The following is a 26,803-nucleotide window of genomic DNA, read 5'->3' as shown; positions in this document are numbered from 1 at the left end:
TTCTCAGTAGGGCCTACATATCTAACTATGTTCTATTACAAAATTTTAAGATATTTTATATAAAATTAAACTTATTAGTTACTGTTCTTACAGCGACAGTATTTTTTAAAATCTAAAACACCTAATATGAGACCCTTACTCCTAATATGAGACCCTATCTCAAATTAGGACATGTACGTGGTCTCATATTAGGCACCTTATAATGGCCGCTACAAAACTCAACAACAAGGCTGAAATTTTAAACTGCCATAGTTCCTTATTTATACTCATGGAAGCTTATTTCATTGCTCATAAGAGAGTATGAATGGATAATTAATATAAACGTACCTCTATGTTGATAATAAAGCTGCAAGATGCCACTCACGAAAACTCAAAATGAAGAATATCGTATAAACTGTTATTATGGATCTCGCGCGCGTCAGATAAAAGTCTCACTCTATCCGTGGTCGGGAAATGGAGGCTGCTGGTAGTTCCAAGAGCGGCTGATAGGTAGCAGCCCTTAATTGTCAAGATAACCAAGGGTCTCATATTAAGGCCGGGTCTCATATTTGGGTCACCTACCCTACTAACTGTGGAGACCCTGCGTGAAAATAACGTATTTACGCCGTATTATCACCATACAGTGGTACGGAGAAATAAAATTGTTAGGATATTTTTAAGCGTATTATAAAATTCTTGCTAACGGAAAGTCTTGCAGTTCCACAGAAAGAGTCACCCGCCTTATTGCCTAACGAGCAACGAGTAAATATTTACGTGGTCTCGTGTTGTTCGCGCTGCAAAGAAACTTTACGGCAAGGAATTTTATTAAAATAATGTCCATCTTGTTTAAAAATTAATTAAAAGTTAATTTTTTCGCACGTATGAAGTTATACTTCTAAGGCACGACTATAATATTTACCCGAAATATTAAAAAAAAAAACAATAACAACATAATGACACTAAGTATGCGTTTGTGTATTTCTTTTTACTGTAAATAATTACTGCAAACAAACAACCTTACTAAGCTGATTCAACATTATAATTATATAAAATTTTATTTAAATGTTATTAAAAAAGTAAAAACATTCCGGTGACGAGAATTGAGGTTAATAAGTGCGCGCTTCACCGCTGTGTTATCGAGCACGTATACATTTTGAAAGGTAAAATTTAATACGAGGGCTGTTTTATTCTCTCTCCAACCTTCGACGGGGTTTCAAAAACAAAATTTCCACATCATTAAAAAAAAATTATCACCAAAAAAGTTCAGCACGGTCTTATTTTTATTCTACATAATCGCCAAAATTATCAAGCCATTTGTCGTACCGTGACACAAGCTTCACTGTGACTTCTTCGAAGAATGTTATCCGCCAGTGAATACAGAGATGTACAGGGCCAGCGCCTGGATCTACCTCGCATTCACGACGCCGCTGTGAGGCGGGTGAACTAATCACACGGCGCATTATGATCAGTGCGCCGCGCTACTAGTCTACCCGCCTCACAGCGGCGTCATGAACGAGAGAGGAAGATCCAGGTGCTGGCCCTGTATCTCTTCGAATCTTTTTTCCCTCGAATATCGAATCATTCGAATAATAAGAAGGATATGCGCCGTGCGATTATTCCACCCGCCTCACAGCGGCGTCGTGAATGAGAGAGGGAGATCCAGGCGCTGGTCCCGTATCTCTTCGAATCATTTTTTCCTCGAATAGCGAATCATTCGAATACTAAGAAGGATTCGTTGGTATTTGTGGATTTGACACGGGAACCAGATAGATAGGAAGGAAGGAAGAAAGGAATGCGGACAGGAAAAATGCCAGGCTGCCATCCGAGGTGGTGGTATCCGGATACCAGGAGCGGGTAAGGAGGTCGCCGACCCAACCGAGCGCCACGTCGCACGCACACGCGCGTACTCTTGAATGCCAATAGCGTCGCGTCGCGTCGCGTCGCGATGATCGCTTCCTTCCCGCCCCGCCAGGCCAGACGTGACGTGGAACAGTGTCAGAGAGGCGTCGTGACGCTTTCTTCTCCGTTCCGGCGATCGTCCGAGACGCTGCCGGGGTCGGAATAGAAAACTGCCACCGCCGTCCCCGATCCGTCAGAGAGCGCGATCTGAGAGAAGCGATTCCTACAGATTGCCGCGCATACATGTATGTATGTACGTATGTATGTATATACAGGGAGTGCGTGAAGACCACACTTTTTTTTTGACGTGACGTCTAATAAATCGATGAACGCCGGCTGCACGCACGAAAAAGTGTCCCGTTACGGACATTGTTCCGTTACGCTGTGTCCCGTTACGCTCATTGTACGCTTGCGCCGCACCTATCTCTCTTCCACTCGACTGTTTATAAAGTGAAGTGAAAAGTTAATGCGGTTTTCATTGCTTATTACAACAACAATTTCGGCAATAAAGGTTAATTATTCTGCATTTTAAAAATCTGATTACTAGTATGATTTCAAGTATTTATTATTTTATTATCACAATAAAAATGATTCAATTTTATTCATAAAGTATGCAATCATTTCATCAGTGTTTGGTTATGACGTTGTCACGTTAAACTATGGTCCATAAACCGACTTTACAGACAACCAATTTTTTTTTTGATCAGATAGAGAATACATTTCTGAGACAGGAAGTCTTTGCCGATTTTTGATCAGACCCATAGGTAATTAGTAATTAATTGAAAATAGTTAAGCAATGATGAACGCGCACATGCTCGCTTACTGCTGCTTGCCCCCCGCGCCGTGAGAGACAGTAAGCAGTAGTACCTCGCGTTTCTCTCTCTCTCTCTCTCTCTCTCTCTTTCTCTCTCTCTCTTTCTCTCTCTCTCTTTCTCTCTCTCTACCGGTAAGCACAGTCCCCCCACTCTTCTTCTTTCACTTAGAGCGCGCTCATAATTTGTTAACTATTTTAATTAATTACCAATTACCTATGGGTCAGATCAAAAATCGGCAAAGACTTCCTGTCTCAGAACTTTATTCTCTATCTGGTCCAAAAAAAAAGTGCTGTCTTTCACGGACACCATATATATATATATATAATATTATATATATAATGTATTTTTTAAGGTTATGTAGAAATCATATTCCTCTGGAAGTTTGCCTGCTGCGCGCCATGCGAGGGTGTCATCGGGGTATGAGATGGTGCCGAGAAAAACCACTAATTTGCGGCGATGAACGTATAATTTATTGCTGAGACATCACAGGTAAAAGGCTCCTTGCACATTTCCTAGACTTTTACACAGTTCTGGATTCGTAATTTTTTTTTTTGCTACCGGGGAAAAAAACGAAAGTGAAAAACATCCGTATCAAAGCAATTTTTTTTTTAAAACTGTCCAAGATACGAAACTTGTAGCTACAGACAAGTGCAATGGTCCATAGCATAGGAGAATGTTGCACAGGGGGAGTGTGGCACAGGGGGAGTGTGGCACAGGGGCGATGTGGCACAGGGGCAGTGTGGCACAGGGGCGATGTGGCACAGGGGGAGTGTGGCACAGGGGGAGTGTGGCACAGGGGGAGTGTGGCACAGGGGGAGCGTGGCACAGGGGAGGGGAGTGTTACATGGAGGAGGGGAGTGTTACACGGGGGAGGGGAGTGTGGCACAGAGGAGCGTGGCACAGGGGGAGCGTGGCACAGGGGGAGCGTGGCACAGGGGGAGCGTGGCACAGGGGAGCGTGGCATGGGGAGGGGAGTGTGGCACGGGGGAGGGGAGTGTGGCACGGGGAGGGAAGTGTGGCACGGGGAGGGGAGTGTGGCACGGGGAGGGGAGTGTGGCACGGGGGAGGGGAGGGGGGAGCGTGGCACAGGCGAGGGGAGTGTTACACGGGGAAGAAGAGTGTGGCACCGGGAAGCGTGGCACAGAGGGAGCGTGGCACAGGGGATGGGAGTGTTAAATGGGGGAGGGGAGTGTTACACGGGGGAGGGGAGCGTGACACAGGGGAGTGTGGCTCGGGGGAGTGTGGCACAGGGGGAGAGATGGGACAGGGGGAGCGTGGCACAGGGGAGTGGAGCGTGGCACAGGGGAGTGGAGCGTGGCACAGGGGAGTGGAGCGTGGCACAGGGGAGTGGAGCGTGGCACAGGGGAGTGGTCCGTGGCACAGGGGAGTGGAGCGTGGCACAGGGGAGTGGAGCGTGGCACAGGGGAGTGGAGCGTGGCACAGGGGAGTGGAGCGTGGCACAGGGGAGTGGAGCGTGGCACAGGGGCAGTGTGGCACAGGGGAGCGTGGGACAGGGGGAGCGTGGCACAGGGGGAACGTGGCACAGGGGAGTGGAGCGTGGCACAGGGGAGTGGAGCGTGGCACAGGGGAGTGGAGCGTGGCACAGGGGAGTGGAGCGTGGCACAGGGGAGTGGAGCGTGGCACAGGGGAGTGGAGCGTGGCACAGGGGAGTGGAGCGTGGCACAGGGGAGTGGAGCGTGGCACAGGGGAGTGGTCCGTGGCACAGGGGAGTGGTCCGTGGCACAGGGGAGTGGAGCGTGGCACAGGGGAGTGGAGCGTGGCACAGGGGAGTGGAGCGTGGCACAGGGGAGTGGAGCGTGGCACAGGGGAGTGGAGCGTGGCACAGGGGAGTGGAGCGTGGCACAGGGGAGTGGAGCGTGGCACAGGGGAGTGGAGCGTGGCACAGGGGAGTGGAGCGTGGCACAGGGGAGTGGAGCGTGGCACAGGGGAGTGGAGCGTGGCACAGGGGAGTGGAGCGTGGCACAGGGGAGTGGAGCGTGGCACAGGGGAGTGGAGCGTGGCACAGGGGAGTGGAGCGTGGCACAGGGGAGTGGAGCGTGGCACAGGGTAGTGGAGCGTGGCACAGGGGAGTGGAGCGTGGCACAGGGGAGTGGAGCGTGGCACAGGGGAGTGGAGCGTGGCACAGGGGAGTGGTCCGTGGCACAGGGGAGTGGAGCGTGGCACAGGGGAGTGGAGCGTGGCACAGGGGAGTGGAGCGTGGCACAGGGGAGTGGAGCGTGGCACAGGGGAGTGGAGCGTGGCACAGGGGAGTGGAGCGTGGCACAGGGGAGTGGAGCGTGGCACAGGGGAGTGGAGCGTGGCACAGGGGAGTGGAGCGTGGCACAGGGGAGTGGAGCGTGGCACAGGGGATTGGAGCGTGGCACAGGGGATTGGAGCGTGGCACAGGGGAGTGGAGCGTGGCACAGGGGAGTGGAGCGTGGCACAGGGGAGTGGAGCGTGGCACAGGGGAGTGGAGCGTGGCACAGGGGAGTGGTCCGTGGCACAGGGGAGTGGTCCGTGGCACAGGGGAGTGGTCCGTGGCACAGGGGAGTGGAGCGTGGCACAGGGGAGTGGAGCGTGGCACAGGGGAGTGGAGCGTGGCACAGGGGAGTGGAGCGTGGCACAGGGGAGTGGAGCGTGGCACAGGGGAGTGTGGCTCGGGGGCAGTGTGGCACAGGGGAGTGTGGCTCGGGGGAGTGTGGCACAGGGGGAGAGATGGGACAGGGGGAGCGTGGCACAGGGGGTGCGTGGCACAGGGGAGTGGAGCGTGGCACAGGGGAGTGGAGCGTGGCACAGGGGAGTGGAGCGTGGCACAGGGGAGTGGAGCGTGGCACAGGGGAGTGGAGCGTGGCACAGGGGAGTGGAGCGTGGCACAGGGGAGTGGAGCGTGGCACAGGGGAGTGGAGCGTGGCACAGGGGAGTGGAGCGTGGCACAGGGGAGTGGAGCGTGGCACAGGGGAGTGGAGCGTGGCACAGGGGAGTGGAGCGTGGCACAGGGGAGTGGAGCGTGGCACAGGGGAGTGGAGCGTGGCACAGGGGAGTGGAGCGTGGCACAGGGGAGTGGAGCGTGGCACAGGGGAGTGGAGCGTGGCACAGGGGAGTGGAGCGTGGCACAGGGGAGTGGAGCGTGGCACAGGGGAGTGGAGCGTGGCACAGGGGAGTGGAGCGTGGCACAGGGGAGTGGAGCGTGGCACAGGGGAGTGGAGCGTGGCACAGGGGAGTGGAGCGTGGCACAGGGGAGTGGAGCGTGGCACAGGGGAGTGGAGCGTGGCACAGGGGAGTGGAGCGTGGCACAGGGGCAGTGTGGCACAGGGGAGTGTGGCTCGGGGGAGTGTGGCACAGGGGGAGAGATGGGACAGGGGGAGCGTGGCACAGGGGGTGTGTGGCACAGGGGAGTGGAGCGTGGCACAGGGGAGTGGAGCGTGGCACAGGGGAGTGGAGGGTGGCACAGGGGAGACACGGCACTCACCGCAGAAGGGGATGCCCTCGGGACTCCAGCGGCCGTCCTCGCCGCACACGCGCCGCGACGGCCCCAGCAGCTCGAAGCCCCGCTCGCAGGCGTACGTGGCCACGGCTCCGGCCACCAGCCGCTCGTCCGAGAAGAACACCGAGGAGTGCGCCGGCGCGCCGGGGAACCGGCAGCCTGCGACACGAACAACACAGCGCCGTCATACCATAGAGCAGTGACGTCGTAGACGAGCCTTCACCGCACCAACCACCGCGCCGTGGCAACACGAGGATGACGAAGGGGGGGGCGGGGGAAATCACACACACACAAACGGGAAGCCTTCATTTCACATACGAGAGAGCCACACCCGAGGTTAGCTACATTATAAATACTTTAAAACATCGTGGATGGTTGGTTGTATTGGGTAAGTATAGAGCTACATTAAAAATACTGTAAAATGCATTTATATGGTTGCTTAGCAAATAACTTTTTTTTAGTATGTGGCTATCCAGGGCTAGAAAAACAGTTTACATGATTTCACAGTATCTTTAATGTAGCTATCCTAACCAAATCAACCGTCCAAAATGTTTTAAAGTATTTATAATGTAGCTAACCTAACCTAATTGACCATTTGTTATCATGAGTTACAATGAACAAAAAAAAAACCTATGATACACGGTCGGACGTTTGGCTCTCTCGTCTGTGAAAAGAAGGCTTCCCAAATGCTCTCCCCGTATGAACCATGGAGGTATTAGTCACTGGAGTAGATGACTGTTGTTCATAAGTTGAAGTCGCTCTGCATAGCAATTGTTAAGTAAAACAATATGTAGCTGTATGAAGGCCAACACTTAAAAGTTTGTTTAATACCTTGTCAGCCTACTCACTGGAATGTATCGTAAATATGTAGGGGCATGCATTTTTCGCGAAATAATCTACTCGCTCGTTAGACTGCAACAAGGTACGTCATTGTTCCCTTGCTTTAGGCGGCCGACTGCAAGAGAAGCTATCGCCCTGTCTGGCCGGGCCATTCAGGACGAGTTTGCTTCCTGTACTTGGATGGCTGTGATTGGTGTGCTGGCAGTAGACGTGCACCTGGAATAAACCCAGCCAACCACGAGACACAGAAAATGCTACAGAGTTTTAACACACAGCTGGTCGAAGAATGTTTTCGCGAAAATTACATGGCCCTATAAATATGCCATCATAAAGTATAGGCATTGTTAAAAAAAAAAAAAAAAAAAAAGCAGTTAATACATCAGCAAGGAATTAATATTAAACTTCATTATAAGCAAAAAAAAACTTGTTTTTGCTATCCGAATGGATGGAGAGTATGGTAGTCGTTCTCATTTTGACTTGAAATATTTACATGGTATGAAAGAGCATACCCACTCCCTGGCCAAGACACCGCTAACTTGCTGTTATTGTAAAAATTATTTTCAAAAGAAAATTGTAAAGATTATTTTTAAAAGAAAATTGTAAAAAATATTTAAAACGAAAATAATTGTAGAAATTATTTTCAAACTAAAATTCTAAACATTATTTATAAAAAAATTTCTTTTTAATTATTTTCAAACGAAAATTTAAAAAAAAATTATTTTCATACAAAAATTTGTAAAAATGATTTTCAAAAGAAAATTTTAAAAAAATATTTAAAACGAAGATTGTAAAAATTATTTTCAAACTAAAATTGTAAAAATTATTTTCAAACGAAAATTGTAAAAAATAATTTTCAAACGAAAATTGTAAAAAATAATTTCAAACGAAAATTGTAAAAATTATTTTCAAACGAAAATTCTAAAAATTATTTTCAAACTAAAATTCTAAAAATTATTTTCAAGCAAAATTTTTAAAAAATTATTTTCAAACGAAAATTAAAAAAAAAATTATTTTCAAACAAAAATTTGTAAAAATGATTTTCAAACAAAAATTTGTAAAAATGATTTTCAAAGGAAAATTTTTAAAATTATTTTTAAACGATAATTTCGTACGCAGTAACATTTATCTTTGCTTATATACAAGACAATTTTTTTTTTTTTAAACTATAGCAGGCTTTCACGGCCATTGTCCGCAGCTTCTTGGCTTGTGGTTTTTGGCCGCGTCAAAATTTCGCCAAGGTTACGACCGGCATTTCAGTTGCCATCGCCAGGGTAACAAGTAGTCTCCTGTTGGGATTCGTGGCAGTCTTCTTACATTTAAATACCTTCGCCCGAGAGATGTTTCCTGATCGGCTGCAGCTGCGAGCCAATCAGAGGTTTCTTTCTTCCCGGTTGGTACGTCGTCTCAAATTTGCCAAACCGTCCAGCCAATCATAACGAAAGAAGCTTCCGATTGGCCCAAGAGCTGTAGCCAATCAGGAAAACACTCACCTCTCGGTAAGAGGCCATTACCGGGGTGCCTAAAAAATCTGATAAGTCAATTGCAGGACTTTTATAAGAAATTTCCAATGAAAAAAAAAATTAGAATTTTTTTATCAAAGGATGATTTTTAAATGTGAACCCAAATTAAAACAAATATAATAAGAATTCTTGTAGTGTTACAATGTTGGTAACTGCCTCAACCGTGTGTTTATTACTTGCTGGTCACAATATCTAATTGTTTTATATTTAATTAATTTATATTTAATTATATAATTATATAATTAATTTATATTTATAATATATAATTAATAAATATATGTTTTCATCATGGGCCCAAAAAAATGATGAGATATTTTTTCCAAGGTTTTGTCTCCTTTTTTTCTTTCTTTGCTTCCCTGAGGCGGTGTGTGTGGAAGGTTTTTTGTAGACTCCGGTAGCGATCAAGGTCAATGAGATTGCTGAAGGCCGGGGTTACAGTAGTATATATAGGAACATACCGATTTGTAAGTAAGAAGGGCGAAACCTTTTCAGAAATAATTTCCACGTGATTTAAAGTGCAAATATACTTAAACTAAAGTGAGGCGTCAAAAATACAATGAAGGCTAGCAGAGGTTGCTGTAAATTAATATTCAATGACTTCCGGCACCATTGCTGTTTATTTGGTGACTTTATCTTGCGATTCGTGTGCAGTTCTTTTCAATGGACAGCCTGATTACCCTGAAGATGGTGACTGAAAAGCCGACCGAAACTTTGTCGAACTCCTCACTTACGACCTCCCGTCAAATATGAAGGATAGCCAACTGACAGCTGATGTAATCTCCGGTTGCAAAATGAATGGTGTTTTACGACCCGTATTTAGCATGAGGTTGGCATGACGAAGAGTGTAGTGTGATATTGGATGTGTTGGTAATAAAATAAACTAAAATTTTGTTACACTTTTTTTTAAAGTTGCAAGACTTCTCTCTCCTCTGGAGTGAAAGTCAGCTGCTTGAATATGGTTTTTTTTTGCGTGATATTGTAAATTCTAAATCATAATTATGACGGCTGCAAAAAAAAAATATGTCGTAAACTTTATCTGGCAACAGAATTACATAAAGTGAAAAAAAATATTACTACATTGACATCTAAATTTATTTGCATTCTGCATAACCTTGTCAATGTTCTTGTTTTCAACGATATTCGTATTTCAAAGCAAGATTCCTGAGGTTATGATAGATTAATTTAAGTCAAAGCAAGCGGAAATAAGTCTCTACATACAAAAATTAGATAAAGAAAAGTATTAATGTTAGAACTATTTTGTTTTTGTTATTTTGTTTATTTAATAATCCATGTAAACCCTGCCTCGTGAAAAAAAAAAAAACATGGCGATTTTCATTGGTTTGCCGTTTTCATTTCAATATCATCATCCTCATATGTTACTTGCATGGCAGTAAGGTAGTATAGGTTTGCAAGATAGGGAGGGGGGAAAACTATCCTTTATTTTCACATTTAATTGCAGTCGGGCGAAAATGACCCATGTCTGTGGAGTAGTTTTTGAACTTCGTATCCCGGTAAGGATTAATTTATTACGTGTATATAAACTACATTTTCTGGTAGTTAACTACAAACTATTTCTCATGAACACACGAATTTTGCAATGTTTAAATGCAGTAAACTAACACATGTTTTAAAGTCATCACACATACATTATACATATATAGGTATACTTAGGGATTAATTAAAGAAGAATATAATATACATATATATCCTTAGGGAATAATTAAAGACGAATATAATCAACGACTCAGCGATAGGGCCTACCTACATCATCACAGCACATACTTTATAACCAAACTTCGATGAACTGAAAGAAGAATGTTGTGGGCAGTATTAAATTGCTTCGTCAAAAACCTGCATTAAACTCCGTTGGAAATTCCCATGTAGCCATCCTCACTATCACCGTCAACAACTAAACTCGTCCGACATCTCGCCATTTTCTTTTTCTGATGCTAATTAGCCTCGGGTCAAACAGCTACACCCTAACTTCATCCAAGGTAAACTTTAACCTGAAGAATGTGTCAAGAGTCAAGAGTTAAGGCCCCTGTCTACCCGGGCACACACACGGTGCGCAGAGCTTCAGGAGAAACAACGCGATTTCAAAACTACTCAAGACATCCGAGTGGGGTCTGTTTAAGAAAAGCATTTAAGAGTTCGCTGAGGGCCGAAAAGTACTTTTGATTTCGGATTAAGTTTTTAAACTGTATTTTTAGAAGAGTTAAATTGGCTAAAACGCATGTTTCCAGAGTAATTTTTAGGCGTAAGACAACTAGTACAGATTCTTGAAAGCACTTAAAAGACTTGCATTACACCTTTATCTTCATTTCTCCGTCATATAATGTTACGGTCACCGCTCATGTGCACGACGAGAAGACTGCGCGCCAGTCCAGAGGAGACACCGCGCTAGAAGCACCAGCGAGCGTCGCTCTTATCATCCCGCCTCGCCGACACACATACACCCCTGACGAGGCGGGCCCGTTAACCGAGGGTCGTAAACCCAAAAATAAGAGCTATCTGGAAGTAAAAATTGTAGCCCTAGGTTAGACCAAAGTTCATAAAACCGGCTCTTGGGAACACAAATCCTGTTGTTTCTGTGCATGAGGCATGTCTGGTTATAATGGTGAGGAAATACAATTTTTGTAGCCCACTAAGTATTACAATAGCCTCTGTTTTTTTGGATTTTGGGTTTATAATTTTTTTTTTTTTTAGCTGAGAGAGATTACACACGGTAGAAGCCAAGAAATACAACAACATTATTAGTAAACTAGCTCATGCCCGGCATGCGTTGCAATGCCTCTTTCAATTTTTTTTTGTAATTAATTTTAAATAGATAGACATATACAAAGCATCTCTATATCTCTCTATACCTTCCCATATATCTCCCTACGTATCTCTAACTCTTCCTATATATCTCTTCCTTTGTATAACAATATCTATATCTCTCTTTATCTATCTATATATATCCATATCACTATCTCTTTCTCTCTATCCATTTATCTCTGCATCTCTACATCTATCTCTTTATCTCTCAATTTTTCTATCTCACTATATGTCTCTCCATCCCTCTAAATTTCTCTATATCTCTTTATCTCCCTACTTCTTTGTGTCTCTTTCCATATAATTTTGTCCCTCTCAATCTATATTTCTCTATATCACTTTAGCTCTCTTCCTTTTCATGTGTGTATATTAATCTCTCTTTATCTTCCTATCTCTCTCCATCTCTGTCCCTCTCTATTTCTCTCTCTTTTTATTTATCTCTATATCTATATATCTCGTTATCTATCTCTCTCCCACTATCTCTGTCCCTCTCTATTTCTCTCTTTATCTATATATATAACGATATATATATCATACATATATCAGAAAGTCTCAAATCGAAACCACAAACTCCTTTTGACATTCTATCACATTAAAGACGAACTAAAAACACACCAATAATATTAATAATAATGATAATAAATTACTTCTATGAAAGTTATACTGACTGTTTCATTGATAAAATTACTAAGAAATATATAAAAAAATATAAGTTTTAAAAGCGAATAAAAATTTATAATTAACCAAAATAAACTCAAAATAAACAAATGTATACTTTTAAAACATGTAATTAAATTAATTAAAATGTGAAGTTTTTATTGTAAACAAATAAATATGAAAAACACATTTCCAGTGTCACATGCTGTGCGATGCCCAGAAACATAAAACTTCTGCAATATTTTATGAGAAAAAGCAGCTAATAATAGGGTAGCTCAACTCACAACGATAGAATGTGTTTAAGTGTCGAAAAACGTGTCTTAGTTAATATATATACTTTAAGAGGATTTTTCGGCCTTGACAATTTTCGCACAACACAGAAAACACGATTTTTCATACTTTGGCACCATAAGGTTTAATGATAGTAGCCTACATAATTCATATTTCCAGTGAAAAAATAAAGTTAAATTATTTCCAAGATAAAAAAACTATATGAATACAAAATTCTGAAAATAGTGTTTCATTAAATCACAATTTTTTTATAAAACATAAGTTTACTCACTTTACAGATGAAATCCAACCAATTCCATTCTTTAATTAAACATTTATAAATGATACCATACACATAAACTGGTCACAGTGACACATTTTGTGCTTAATCAATATTTGGCTTATTAGAAAACAAAACAAAAGTGTTAAAAGGTTATTGTTGGAAAAATCAACAAACACATTTTGCTATGACAACAGGGTTGATATGACAACCGGTTTGATATATCAACAATTATCATAACAACGTACGTGATTATAACAAATTATAATAGCAATATATAAGATATAAGCTATAAGATAAGAATTATTTAATTTTCAAATGTATTGTACGAAATGTATTTTTTAATTTAAACGTATTTTTATCAATAGAGTCGAAAGAATATACTTTCAAATTAAATAAAGTTTTTTATTCTTTCTTGAAATATATATATATATATATATATTTGTGTAAATTATAGTCGTCAAGGCACAATGGTCGAGTAGCCTGATGTGCTTGAACTTCGACAATATGGTACAGCATCGTCGAGCGTGGTCACAACTAAGTTGGGTGACCATGATATTTAGTTATAGAAACTTTTTTTTCCGACTTTTCCGGTGGATTTTCCGAAACTTTTATTTCATATAAACACTCTTCTGTTAAGATGCAATGTTCTGTAAAAATTTCAATCCAAACCATCGTATACTTTCCGAGTTTTGCGGCCAAATACATACGGAAGCTAAATTTTTATATAGATAGATAAATATACACACAGCTGCAATGCCAGACGCTTTTTCGTCGTCTCTTCTTGCAGAACAGGACACGAATAAACATACAAGGGATACCATAGCACACAGGATTGCAATGGTATCCTCTTGTACGTATGTATGTATTTATTATAGATAGAGACTGGAAAAATTCGCGAGTTCAATGACCTCTGCCTACTTGGGCAAACGGTGCCTGTTCATTGATTGGATGCTGAATTTTGAGACGTCTCAAATCGGTAACTTGTGATTGGATACTTCTTTGATTGATGGTCTCTGATTGGCCGAGAGTCCTTTCATATTAACAGTGAACCAATAGCAGAAGCAGCACAACGCTATAATTATTTGAATTTTTAACATATCATGAAATGAATCCGCGAATATTTCCGGCCAGGTGGCTGGTTTTGTTTGATTCGTCTGCTCGGGCGGGCGAAAAGAAAGCGGTTCCAGACGGCGTGACGTTCGGGAAAGATGTTCCCGGATTGACGCGCGCCTGAGATGAAGTTCCCTGGGAGCTGAACGCGAAGTGGCCCGAGACAACACCGAAGTAGCCCGAAGCAGCCCGTCCAAGCATGGGATCCGAGCCATCCCCACAAGCGGCGAGCGATGCCGCGACAATATTCCCCCCCGCGCGCCCGATAGCCGGAACTGGATGGACTCTTCTCGCGGTCTACTTTCACTTCGCGGCCTCGGCCGCCCATGGCTTCCGTGCACGGTCGGTCCTCCATTTGTTCCCCCGTCGTCTCTATTCACCGCAGATTCAACCAATGGCGTAGCCAGGATTTGTGTATGCGGGGTGTTAAGAAGCACGCTCCCCCCCCCCCCCCCCCCGTATTAAAGCGGGGGGTCCGGGGGTCTTCCCCCGGGAAAATTAGGATTTTAAGGTGTAAAATAGTGCTATTTTAGCAGTTTTCGGTACTTATATTTAAATATTTTAATGGTAAAAATTTAATTAATTTTAATATGAAATTTGTTTGAGTGATGAATAAGAAATTAATTAAAGATTTGGTGCTAAGGGGGGGGGGGGGGGGTTTGAACCCCTAAAAAAAACCCCTGGCTACGCCCCTGGATTCAACACCGCACACCGAACATTGCGTTCAAATATGACACCTCGGTTATAGCAAATAGTTTAAAGTTCTTATCTTTGAAAGATTTGTACAATGGGAGTGCATGACTTGATGTAAGCTTTTGGACATACGCCATTGCTAAGCACACACTAACTGTTGTGCTGGATTTTTTTTTGTTCAAAGTTTTCTGCTGTCATCATTTGTGTTTTTTTTTTTTTTTTCGTTCTTTTCGGTTTTTGGAAAACTATTGTGTTCATTTCATATTTTCGTTTTGCTGTGTTTTTGTCTCGTTTCAACTGTTGTGCTGAATTTTTTTTTTGGTTCAATATTTTTGTGCTGTCATCATTTGTGGGTTTTTTTTTTCGTTCTGTTAGTCCATTTTTCTTTGTTTTCTTTGTGTGTTGGCCATATTCCTGTTAGGGAATATTATGTGGTGTTTATATCCTGTTGACAAAAACTATTTTTTTGCATAATTTGTGTTTTTGTTTTTTTTTGTAGTTTTCGTCTACAGACATACATATGCTTAGCAATGGTGTATGTACAAAAGCTAACATCAAGTTTAAAGTTCGCTTCGTTTGGTAGAACGCGGAAGATGCGTGTAACCTCCGAGGTATTAACGGTAGCAAATATAAAATGAATTTTGAAATGGGGCTCAACGTATTTGGACAAGTTGTTGACTATATCCTGATAATCCATCGGCGTTTCGTAAACGGTCTCTCGTCGTCGTACTGAGCTATCCTAGCTGCTGAACTCAGGACGTCAAGTTTTCATTTTTGTTAGCTCTTAGCTACTGTAACAACACAAAGCATAAATGCCCGGGTAATAGAATCCGAACCCAGTACTACTGCGAATACTATTTTTGTGGTGATAGTTTTTTTTTCTTCCGTGTAAATGTGAAAATGTGTAATTTTACACAAAAATTTATGTTCCATTTACAAAAAAAAAAAATTACCGTATGCCAAAATTCGTGTTTCGTGATGTTACTAGCCACAGCTTTGCCGCAAAGTAAGTGCAAGCAACGTTGCAAAATGCCACTTCCAACTTTGGTGCAACAGTTTGAGCAACCTGCGACGCGCGGATATCCATTAAACATTCATCGCGGGTAAAGTAATGCGAACCGCGAAAGGTGGCACGGTGAACTAGAAATGCATGCAGTGAGATGGCAATTCAACTGCTGAAATTGATGTGTCACTTTCGACGTTTCTACAAAAACCACTCATTCCTGTTAAAAAAAAAAAAAAGTCTTAACTTTACAAACATTTTTTTTTTATACTTCTGATAATCATGTCATGCGTGAGAGACTCAGTGTAATGTCTGTTTCAATGGTATAACAGTTTAAGTTTAGACTATTTACAACAAAAATCAAACATCAAAATTGAAGGTAAACTAATTTTTTTTTTTTTACAAATGTTCAACATGTGCACACTTTGGTCAACACGTCCGGAGTAATTGTAAAAATAGTCTCTTGAATTATGTGTCTCAACTCTGGAAATAAATCATTAAGATTTTTTTTTTTTTTTCGTTTTCGTGCAGTGTGGATAAGGATAATGGAATGAAACGAGAGACTGGATAGTTTTACCTAAATTAAATTTTTACTGACTATTTTGTGAATTAGTTGAATATATTTCAGAAGAAAAAAAACACTTTTAAAATCCTGATAATTGTCGTGATTTTAAAATGGCAATTTTTTTTTTGAAAGAAATAAAATAATGCCACGTATTAGCCAACGGTATTGCATTTAAACCTAACAGTCTTCAGTTCTTTATTCCATTTGGTTCTCCTTATTCATATTGTAAAAAAAAAAAAAACTTTTAAAGAATTCAACTTTGCCAGATAATTATGCAATAATACGCACAATTTATTTCTTTTTTGAAGTGAAAACTTCTATGGGAAGGTTTGGATAGGGAGTAAATTCATGTAAGTCGTCATCGACATTGTCACGTGACGTCAGTTGTGAATGTGTATGTGTGTGAATGTGTATGTGTATATATATATATATATATATATATATATATATATACACACACACTCAGTGGTGTGCGCGCAGCCAGTACACATCACACAGGTCGACAAGTAATGCACAGGACATATACCAATACATATCTTATTAATACGCGTCTTCAGTCCCTGTACATCAGTGCTGTGCATATGTGAATCTAATGTGTGTATGCAGTAAAAAAGTGAGTATAAAATATATTAATATTCTCATATAGATATATAGTTTGAATAACGAAGAAAACGGAGTCTTTGTAGCAATGTAACATAAATATTAAGATCATTATTTATTTTCTGAATACCTACAATTACTATGTAATGCGTATTTTATAGTAATTTAGGAGTTATTTTACTAACGTGATAAAACAAATTTGTTGCGTGATAATGTATTTTTTGTAAAAATTGCGAAAAAGTATCAGAAGTTTATCAAAAATTAATTTGGATATCCAAAAAAATAACAACTGTTTAAGTTTTCACTTCTGTCGGCAGTCCTCATGACTGCTTTTATTTTTATTTTTTCATTTTGTTTTGAGATCGGCCACTCAAAAATTTCTACAGCCGTGTTTAAGCGGGTTCCTCCCATTTCAGGTCATGATTTTATATTGATATTAATCACTGATCAACTTTTACACTTTTTAAATTGTTTAACTTTCACGACATTAAAAATATATACAGCGCATACTTTTTGCATTATTAGCTGCCAAAGTTACATTGTTAACGTTTTTAGGTTGTGCAAATAAGGAGAATTTAATTTATTGTATTATAACTGAAACTTTTTAGCTTTAACTTTAATGCTACTGGCTACTTCAAGAAATGGTTTGAACTTCTTTCAAAAAAAAATTTTTTTCCTGGCATTTCAAAATTCTCAAATTTGTTGTGATTTTGACAGCCAAGAAACGTGAAATGAGTTTTTGTGACAGAAATGCCAACCATGTGTTGAAGTAGCCAGTGGCATTGCAGTTAAAACTAAAAAGTTTCAGTTCGGCAATAAATAAAATTCTCCTCATTTGTACAACCCAAAAAACGTTAAAAACTTTAACTTTGGCAGCTAATTATGCAAAAAAAAGTATGCGCTGTATATATTTTTTTTTCATTTCGTGAAAGTTAAACAATTGAAAAAGTCATAATAAAACATTGATGAAATGATTGCATACTTTTATGAATAAAATTGAATCATTTTTATTGAATTATCACTATTTAGTATGGATACAAAGAAGGAGTGAAAAAAAATCTACAATTTAATTGATAAATTTACTTTTATTTGCACTCATTAATTCAAATATGTTTATTACTTTAACGAAGAGATTATTTTAACTATAACTTTTATACGTGTTTGCTATTTAACTTCTTCCAATCTGTGTTATTTTGTTAAGGATAGGACGATGACAGGAAACGGAGGAAACGAATGGGAGTGTTTCAAGTTTAATGTGCCTCGAAAAAAGGTCAAATCGATGGTTGTTCCAATCGAGTGGAAGAGAAACGGATGCGGCGCAAGCGCACAATGAGCGTTAACGGGAACAATGAGTCATCCTTTTTCGTGCGTGCAGCCGGCGTTCGTCGATTTATTAGACGTTGTCACGTCAAAAAGTCTGAAAGTTGATCAGTGATTAATACAAATAGAAATTCACGACCTGAAATGGGAGGCACACCCTTAACGTGGAAACGTGAAATGGCGACCTGGAACGGGACATTCTGGGGGGAAGATTGGCAACACTTGAGAAGGCGCGGCTGTTTGGCGGTAGCCTACAACTCACGTAGTTTCGGTTCCCTACCACGTTCGTTTGCAACTTCGGATTTCTCTCGAAAATTAAAATTTAAAAAAAAAAATCGAAGGGTTAGGTTAGGTCAGTCACAACATGCTTGGTTTTCATTGGAAACTTCTGATTTAGCGGCTGAAGTGGCGTTAATACCAAAACGCAAAACTTAGGGAATTCTTCGGAAATTCTTGCAGGGAACCGAAACTACGTGAGTTGTAGGCTTCCCGGCTGGTTGAGAGGAAGGGGAGGGGGGGATGCGAGGAGACGACCTACATGATCAGCAAACGCAGCCTCGCGCATGCGCACTTCGGCTCGGAGAACGAGCGTCTTCCTGCGCGCTCTTGGAGGAGGAAAAGGGGAGGGGGAGACGTGTGTGACCTTTCCGCGCTGATAGCGCCCACCAGCCGCGGGTACAGGGTGTGTCCCAACTGCTGCGCTCGTCGGGAACTCAAGTGGCGGATCCGCAGAGAAGCAAGCATCTTCAAGCCTTTTCCCTTTTTTTCCAACCTCCCGGTCTTGACCTACGGGTTAAACCATCCATATGAGTACAAATGGAAACGTTCGTTCGTCCAAAATCTTTAATCTCCAGAAGTACTTCACCGATTGCATTTGTATCGTTTAAGATTCTTTCGGTTGTATCACATTAATATGTTCAAATAGACAACATTTCCACACATTTCAGGCCTTTCCTTGGATTTATCTCGTTGCAATTCATGCATCTAATCATTGAAATTCGTTTCTATTAAAGTACACTTGTTTCGTTATAATTTGGTTCTTATTATGGTTTTTCGTGTAATTTTACTTCATTTTACTCTTATCCGCCCCTGTCTGATGTTGAATGTGGAGCTATGGTTTGAGGATATCTCAAGAGTGGGTTCCATATTTTGCTTAAGGGGCCCGCCTCGTCAGGGGTGTATGTGTGTTAGTGAGGCGGGATGATAAGCGCGACGTTCGCTGGTGCTTCTAGCGCGGTGTCTCCTCTGGACTGGCGCGCAGTCTTCTCGTCGTGCATATGAGCGGTGACCGTAACATTATATGGCGGAGAAATGAAGATAAAGGTGTTATGCAAGCCCCTTAAGTGCTTTCAAGAGTCTGTACTGATTGTTGTATGCCTAAAAATTACTCTGAAAACACGCGTTTTAGGCATTTTAACGCTTCTAAAAATACAGTTTAAAAACTTAATCCGAAATTATAAGTACTTTTCGGGCCTCAGCGAACTCTTAAATGCTATTCGTAAATAGACCCCACTCGGATATCTTGAGTAGTTTTGAAATCGCGTTGTTTTTCCTGAAGCTCTGCACACCGTATGTGTGCCCAGGTAGGCGGGCCCCTTAATGTGTAAGACATCTTCTCTTTTAATGTTTGCCCAGCAAACATCAATAGACATATTATCGCCCCTGATTGGCAAAACAGCCCAGCCAAACAGAAGAAAGGAAGGCTCTGATTGGCCCACAGCTTCAGCCAATCAGGAAGCACCTTCCCCTCAGGCGAGAGTATATAAAGGCAGGATAACTTGTAGATAGGCTTCCAGCTGGCTGGCAGCTGGGGGGAAACGACTAAGTCGCCCCCAAAAAACCAGTGCCCCCAAACATCACAAGCGGACACAACCGTCCAAGCGCCCAACCCCCGCATGGTAGACTCTTTCTACTCTGACCAACTCTTCTTCCTGAACCATCCTTCTGTTCCTGTAACCAACCTGCTTGTAATTAATGCATGAAATTTTGCATCCCGCATGAAAGTGCCCAGGGTTTTCCCTCTGTCTATGAGGTTTTACTTGGGCCCAACTTATCTAGTTATAGTCTAGTATTAAGAAGGGGAGTTAGTCATGGCGCCAATTGCAGCCATGGCTGGCCAATCCCCGAACAAGCACACGATGCATACTCCCTTGTCTGCATGGCTTAAACCCAGCATGAATAGGCGTAAAGGCTTCGGCCTGGGACGCACCTAGAGTCTTCCCTAACCCAGACCCTCCCAAACAAAATACACTTAGTTTTAGTTAGGTTAGGAAAAAAAAATTGATAGGATTCGCCTGAGACGCACTTAGGTCCCTCCCTAACCCGGACCCCTCCCAAACACACTTAGTTTTTAGTTAGGTTAGGAAAAAAAAAATAAGAACCTCAGTGGGTAACTGCTCCCTGATGATAGCGACTGCAATGTCGACCGAAACGTTGGGTGAATTATTCGCCCAGGACGCGGCTACAATCCAGAAGCCAAGCTACTTCAAGTCCATCAGTCTTAGTCAAAAAATGTTACCTTCAATTTACGAAGAACGCTGCTTACAAATTACCGATCAGCGAGAATTTACTGCTTTCCGGGTTCACCTTTAACGTGAATTCAGAAGAATTTTTTTGACGTGACAACGTCTAATAAATCGATGAACGCCGGCTGCACGCACGAAAAAGGATGACTCATTGTCCCGTTACACTCATTGTCCCGTTACGCTTTGCCTGTTACGCTCACTGTTCGCTTGCGCGCATTTTTCTTCCACTCGATTGGAACAACCATCGATTTGACTTTTTCGAGGCACATTAAACTTGAAACTCCCATTCATTTCCTACTTTTCCTATCATCGTCCTATCCTTAACAGAAAACACAGATTGGAAGAAGTTGAAAAACAAACATGTATAAAAGTTATAGTTAAAATAATCTCTTCGTTAAAGTAATAAACATATTTGAATTAATGAGTGCAAATAAAAGTAAATTTATCAATTAAATTGTAGATTTCATTTCACTCCTCCTTTGTATCCACACAAAATATTGATAATTCAATTAAAAATTATTCAATTCTATTCATGAAAAAGTATGCAATCATTTCATCAATGTTTTGTTATGACGTCACGTTAAACTATCGTCCGTAAACCGACTTTACAGACAACCAATATTTTTTTTTAAACCAAGTCTTGCGGCGTCAGCGCCACGTGCCATAACCGTTACGGCGGTTATAATTGAACGTTGCGAAATTAAGAACAGTTTCATCCCAAGTCACGAAGACGATAGCTTCTGGAGCTTTCACCACGTGGGCTCCTCCGGAAACCATAATTCATTCGAGAATTACGTAAACAAAAAAAAAGTCAGTCATGGGGACTGTCGACAAAAGTGAAAACTTAAAATTTTGATTTTTAAATGTGTAACATGAAATCATTTCTACGTCGAATGCACTCAATAAAATGATTTTGTTATTATATCACTAGCCTCAAGCGAGAGTATATAAAAGGCAGGATAACTTGTAAGAACATCAGTATGTAACTGCTACCTGATGATGGCGACTGCAATGTCGACCGAAACGTCGGTGAATTATTCGCCAAGGACACGGCTACAACCCAGAAGCCAAGCTACTTCTTTTATTATGTTTAAGATATCAGCTCCCGGTATACGGCATTTGATAGGAGTGATTTCGTGAATGGGACGGAAGTTACACGGAACGGAAATGTGTAACCACGGTGCTGCCATCTGTGGCAGTTGACACGGACCGAATTTCACAAAGCCAAAAAGGAAACGTTACAATATTAGTTTAAATGAACTTTAAAAAATATAAGCAGTAATATTTAATAAAATTCCTTTAAAAAAAATCAGGTCCAAAACTGGGGATTCGTTTCTTTTTTCAAGTTTTTTTCCCTGCTTTTTTCGGAGCAGTTATATTATATAGTTTAACATTTTCGGTCTGCCAATAAAAAAATTAACCAATCGACGTAGATGCTCCGACAGCGAATTCCAAGTGTGATTTTAAAGAATTCTACTTTGAATTTAGTGTCCGAGTTTCGTATTGTTAGCGTATTTGGAACATGAGAACACACGTATTTATTTGCACGTTGCCGAGGTAGGTTGTTACACATCTCTGTCCAGTACTGATGGACTCGCTCATTTTTTTTTTTTGACGTGATAACGTCTTATAAATCGATGAACGCCGGCTGCACGCACGCAAAATTGTCACGTTCCACCTGAGCCGAGCGTGCAAGAACCGGCCAACCACCGTGCGAGAAAAATCTTCTATAATATAAAACAGGTTAAGGCGTGCTTTTTAACTAATTGTTCGTTATTATAATATTTAAACAAATTATTTAAATTAAATTTTGCAAAAAAACTTTAAATAATATTTGAAAATTAAAAAAGGATGCAATTTTTCATCAATGTTTTCTTATGACGTTATCACGTAAAATTATGGTCCGTAAACCGACTTTACAGACAACCTTTTTTTTTTTCCCCCGTGGCGAACCTGTAGCCTGTACTTATAAGGCCATGGTTTGCAAAACGGTGTCGAGAAAGGCCCTTCCTGTGTGGAGGACAGCCATGCCCTATTAAGCCACGCGAGATATTCTAGACGGCGCGCCGTCTAGAATTTAATTACGTTGGCACGTTGAACCTGTGTTTGGAGTCACTGCCCTTGCTTGTAGCAGCCAACCACCGCTGAATAAACCCACGAAGGAGTGTGTTTCACAACCGTGTTCTCGACCTATGTTTTCAGTAAGCTTTTTAATGGGCATTCACTCACTCTCTCTTTCCAACGCACACGATTTCTACCATTAGCGCTGCACTCGTTTCTGTGTAACACTGTTGCCAGATATACGCACGCCAGAGTGTAAAGAAACGTTTTAGACTTAAACGTTTGAAGACTTAACTGCGCCTGTTAGGCCTACAGAGGGAGGAGGCAAAATCCAGCAAGGTCCACTAACTTCAATAGGGCCGGTTGTGTCGAGGTTAATAAGAATACAGGAAACATTGCAAGTATTTGTATACCCGCAGATCACGTATATACCTACATTTATGACCCGGTAACGTATACTCGGTTAAATTTTTTAAATTTATTTTTGAGTTTAAAAAGTTGTACATTAAATAATAGGGAAAGGCACTGGCAAAAAAAAATGTTTTTTTTTTTCTCCTGCACAGCAATTTTTTTATAATTAATGTAAATTTCCAATAAATATTTGTACATCTACATAAAAAATAACGTATCGCTACAAAATAGCGCTCGCAGTAATACTGGGTTCGGATTCTTACCCGGGCGTTTATTCAGTGTGTGACCCTGTACCTCCAATAAAGTTACTTGTAAAACTGAATAGCTTTCCAGTAATAACTGCACACACAATAAATATAATGAAACCAAATATTGCTACAAATATCTTTTCTATGATTCAGCAATTAAAAGATAAAAATTCGCCAATTTTCGTAAGAAATACCCAGTATTATCTCGACAAACGTATTTCATAATTATATACAAAAATAACCATAGCCATGTGTTGAACATATATATGTAAACATTTTTTGTAGCAGTACAATCTCTTTCTTGGCAATCGGTTTCCAAAGAATTCTTTTGTAAAAAAAAAGGGGGGGGGGGGGGGTTATCTGTAAAGTCGGTTTACGGACGATAATTTTAAGTGATAACGTCATAAGAAAACATTGATGAAAAATTGCATACTTTTTTTAATTTTCAAATATTATTTAAAGTTTTTGCAAATTAAATTTAAATAATTTGTTTAAATATATTCACGCACAATTAGTTAAAAAATAAACTGAAATAAAATCAATGTCAATAAATTGTTAATTTGAAATTACGAAATTGGACAAATAATTTATTTTTTTAAAATTGCAGCTTTTAAAAAGCCCGCCTTAACCTGTTTGATATTATAGAAGATTTTCTCGCACGGTGGTTGGCCGGTTCTTGCACGCTCGGCTCAGGCGGAACGTGACAATGAGTCATGCTTATTCGTGCGTGCAGCCGGCTTTCATCGATTTATAAGACGTTATCACGTCAAAAAAAAATTCCGGCGTGGCTCTTGGTTTCTGTCGATGGCCCTCGCCTGTAGGCCGAAACGAAAAGGCGTGTTATTTTTTTTTTCCGCCTGAAGTTTTTCTTCCAGTGGGATCTGCCTTGGAGCGTGCCGGAGATGCGAGAGATGCGAGAGATGCGAGAGATACGACCCAGAGGCGTGTGTTACACGGGGCGTAAACACGAGCCCGCCTGCGCCCGAACAATGGAGGGGAAAGGAAACCCACCGATTCACCGACCCCCGATCAGGTTCACGAACACACCCGAAAGGTTCGCCGCTCGCTCGTTTAACTTCGCGGTCGCGTTACAGATGTGTGTTCTCCATGTTGCAAACACACTTACAAATTTCATACATAACCATTCTTTAAAAAAAAAGGGGGGGGGGGGTGTTTGTCTGTAAAGTCTGTTCACGGACGATAATTTTACGTGATAACGTCATAAGAAAACATTGATGAAAAAATTGCATTTTTTTTTTTAACGGTGGTTGGCCGGTTCTTGCACGCTCGGCTCAGGCGGAACGTGACAATGAGTCATGCTTTTCCGTGCGTGCAGCCGGCGTTCGTCGATTTATAAGACGTTATCACGTCAAAAAAGGTTTAGATGATGCTTCTTACGAGATGCAAAGCGCAGCCTTTTAGACACCTTTTTTCACTCAAGAAGTCACAACTTCTCCTGTTTACCGGCGCAAACGCGACTAAAATCAGCTGGTTAAAAAGATGACGGACAAGAAAGTCAAAGTTGCCGTTTACAGACGATATGAGTGCTTTTTTTTTACTTCCGGAATTTTTTGACGTGATAACGTCTTATAAATCGACGAACGCCGGCTGCACGCACGAAAAAGCATGCTTCATTGTCACGTTCCGCCTGAGCCGAGCGTGCAAGCGAGAGCGCGGAACAAGCGATAGAGAGGCACGAATCGGCTTGTGACGCATCTATCTCTCTTCCACTCCATCGGCCGATGCGTCCGAGTAGAAGAGAGACAGCGGCAGCGCACAACCTACACGCGAACTGTTTTGTCAACTGTTTATAAAGTGAAGTGAAAACTCAATGTGGTTTGTATGCAATTTTTCATCAATGTTTTCTTATGACGTTATCACGTAAAATTACCGTCCGTAAACCGACTTTACAGACAACACCCCCTTTTTTTTCGGTTCATGATGTGAGTTTCACGCCATTTTTTTTTTCGTCCATCCCTAAAATCCAGGGTTTAGGAAATTTATATTCGGGAAATTTCGGGACTGTAAATGGGCTGGGTTCGAATCCTCTTAGGCAGGGGCGTAGCCAGGGGGAGGGTTTTAGGGGTTCAAACCCCCCCCGAAATATTCAAAATATCTCATTAATATATACTGAAATATTAACACTTGTTCCACGGTAATTGCTCACTATTACAACAATGTTTTGAACATGCCGCGCTGCCGCCGCACGCCGCCGATTATCCAATGACACTGCCCGCATCATCGTATTCGTTTGGTAACCTTAGACTTGATTTCGTGTTGTAACCCGCGCCGCGCATGCATCCGTTGCGTGCAATCAGCTCGGCTATCGCCAGTCTCCACCGATCCCTTGCCACCGATCACTGAATCTGTGTACCGTGTACTGTGAAGTGTGGACAATTGGACATAGTTATTTGTGTGATCATTGCTCTGGCTGTGATTTCACGTCGAGTAACTTAAGTGGCCACTGGCCATATTACAGGAGTAAGTAAATTGTAATCTTCTTTACTTACTATAAAATTAATTCGCTTCCCGCTTTTGTCTGGTTGTCTCTATAGCTGTTAGTTTGCAACTCTGTACGCCTAGATCTTCTAAACTACTCAACTTATGTTAAGGCTGTAAGGGTATATTATCGTAATATCGTAATATACATATACACCTTTAGAGAAATTCGAAACTTCATTCGGTGAACAGTTCCAGTCGCCGAGAAGCCATCGTGGATTAGAAAGTTGTTTTGTTTACATCAAATTTTTATTTTTTTTTTGTTTGCTGATTTCGCTTAGAAAACTTTGCTAATTCTATTTTAATATTAATTATATAAGAGTAAAATTACGTTTTTTATAACCTTGTGTTTTGTAAAACTATGAATCAGTAACGGCTTTGTTTGGAGTTTCGGGCTCGCTGCATGTGACTGGTCCTCGTCGCGGCGGGCGGCATTTCAAATGTTTGAATAAAGCTGGAATCACAATACCACGACGGCTCCGACACGACAGGTCCGACAAGCTCAATAGCCAATGAAATGCAATGTCACCGTGACGTCACTCCGTCAGAAAACGCACCCCGACGGCCCGCAACGAATAGATTTTATTTCTAATTCCGTCGTGTCGTACGGCCCGACAGAAAACAAAACGGCAACGGAAAGGAAACAGTACGGAACTAAATTTCAAAAATATTTACCTACTTCGTAATTTTGTTTAACATGCGAGTGAGTTTTATATCTTGCCTTCATCTGTTTGTACAAATTTAATCGTGTTTATGGTTAAAGTTGTTATTGTAGATTGGTGAAGTTTGAATTTAATAATGAATGAGTTTAGCGAATAACTAAATATTAATAAAGTTAAGGCTGAATCTATTTTGTAAGGCATTAGGTTGAAAAACTGCCATAATTATCCTAACAAATAGCGAGAAAAAAGCATGGGCTGTAATAGCATCATCTGTTTCTCTTTCAATTATTTTTTTAAACGTCAGATATACTTTATTTTATGAAAATAATTTGTTTGGAACGATTTGCCGACAGCCAAATCAGAAATCGTCGGGTTGAATATTGTCGTGGCATTGTGACCCTAGGCTATTAAATCTGTCGTGCTGCAATGCTGTACGACGGTTTGTCGGGCCTGTCGTGTCGGACCCGTCGTGGCATTGTGATTCCAGCTTAATAGTGCCGCGGCCCATGGCATGCTGAGACTTTAAAACATCAAAAAGTTTTGAT

At 41.4% G+C, this 26,803-nt stretch overlaps 1 protein-coding gene across 2 annotated transcripts in view; it reads right to left on the bottom strand.

Annotated features, from left to right (window-relative positions):
* The window catches only part of LOC134541336 (sushi, von Willebrand factor type A, EGF and pentraxin domain-containing protein 1), a 129,869-nt gene that overhangs the window by 90,511 nt on the left and 12,555 nt on the right, over positions 1-26,803 (bottom strand). For both annotated transcript variants that reach the window (XM_063384754.1, XM_063384755.1), the window contains exon 2: positions 6,163-6,336. In XM_063384754.1, coding sequence (XP_063240824.1) covers positions 6,163-6,336 — 174 coding nt within the window. The remainder of the gene's footprint in view (positions 1-6,162; positions 6,337-26,803) is intronic.

Source organism: Bacillus rossius, chromosome 18, assembly GCF_032445375.1.
Source record: "Bacillus rossius redtenbacheri isolate Brsri chromosome 18, Brsri_v3, whole genome shotgun sequence".
NCBI classification, from domain to species: domain Eukaryota; kingdom Metazoa; phylum Arthropoda; class Insecta; order Phasmatodea; family Bacillidae; genus Bacillus; species Bacillus rossius.
Note: the sequence above shows the minus strand (reverse complement) of the source record. Positions and strands in the feature narration are given on the sequence as shown.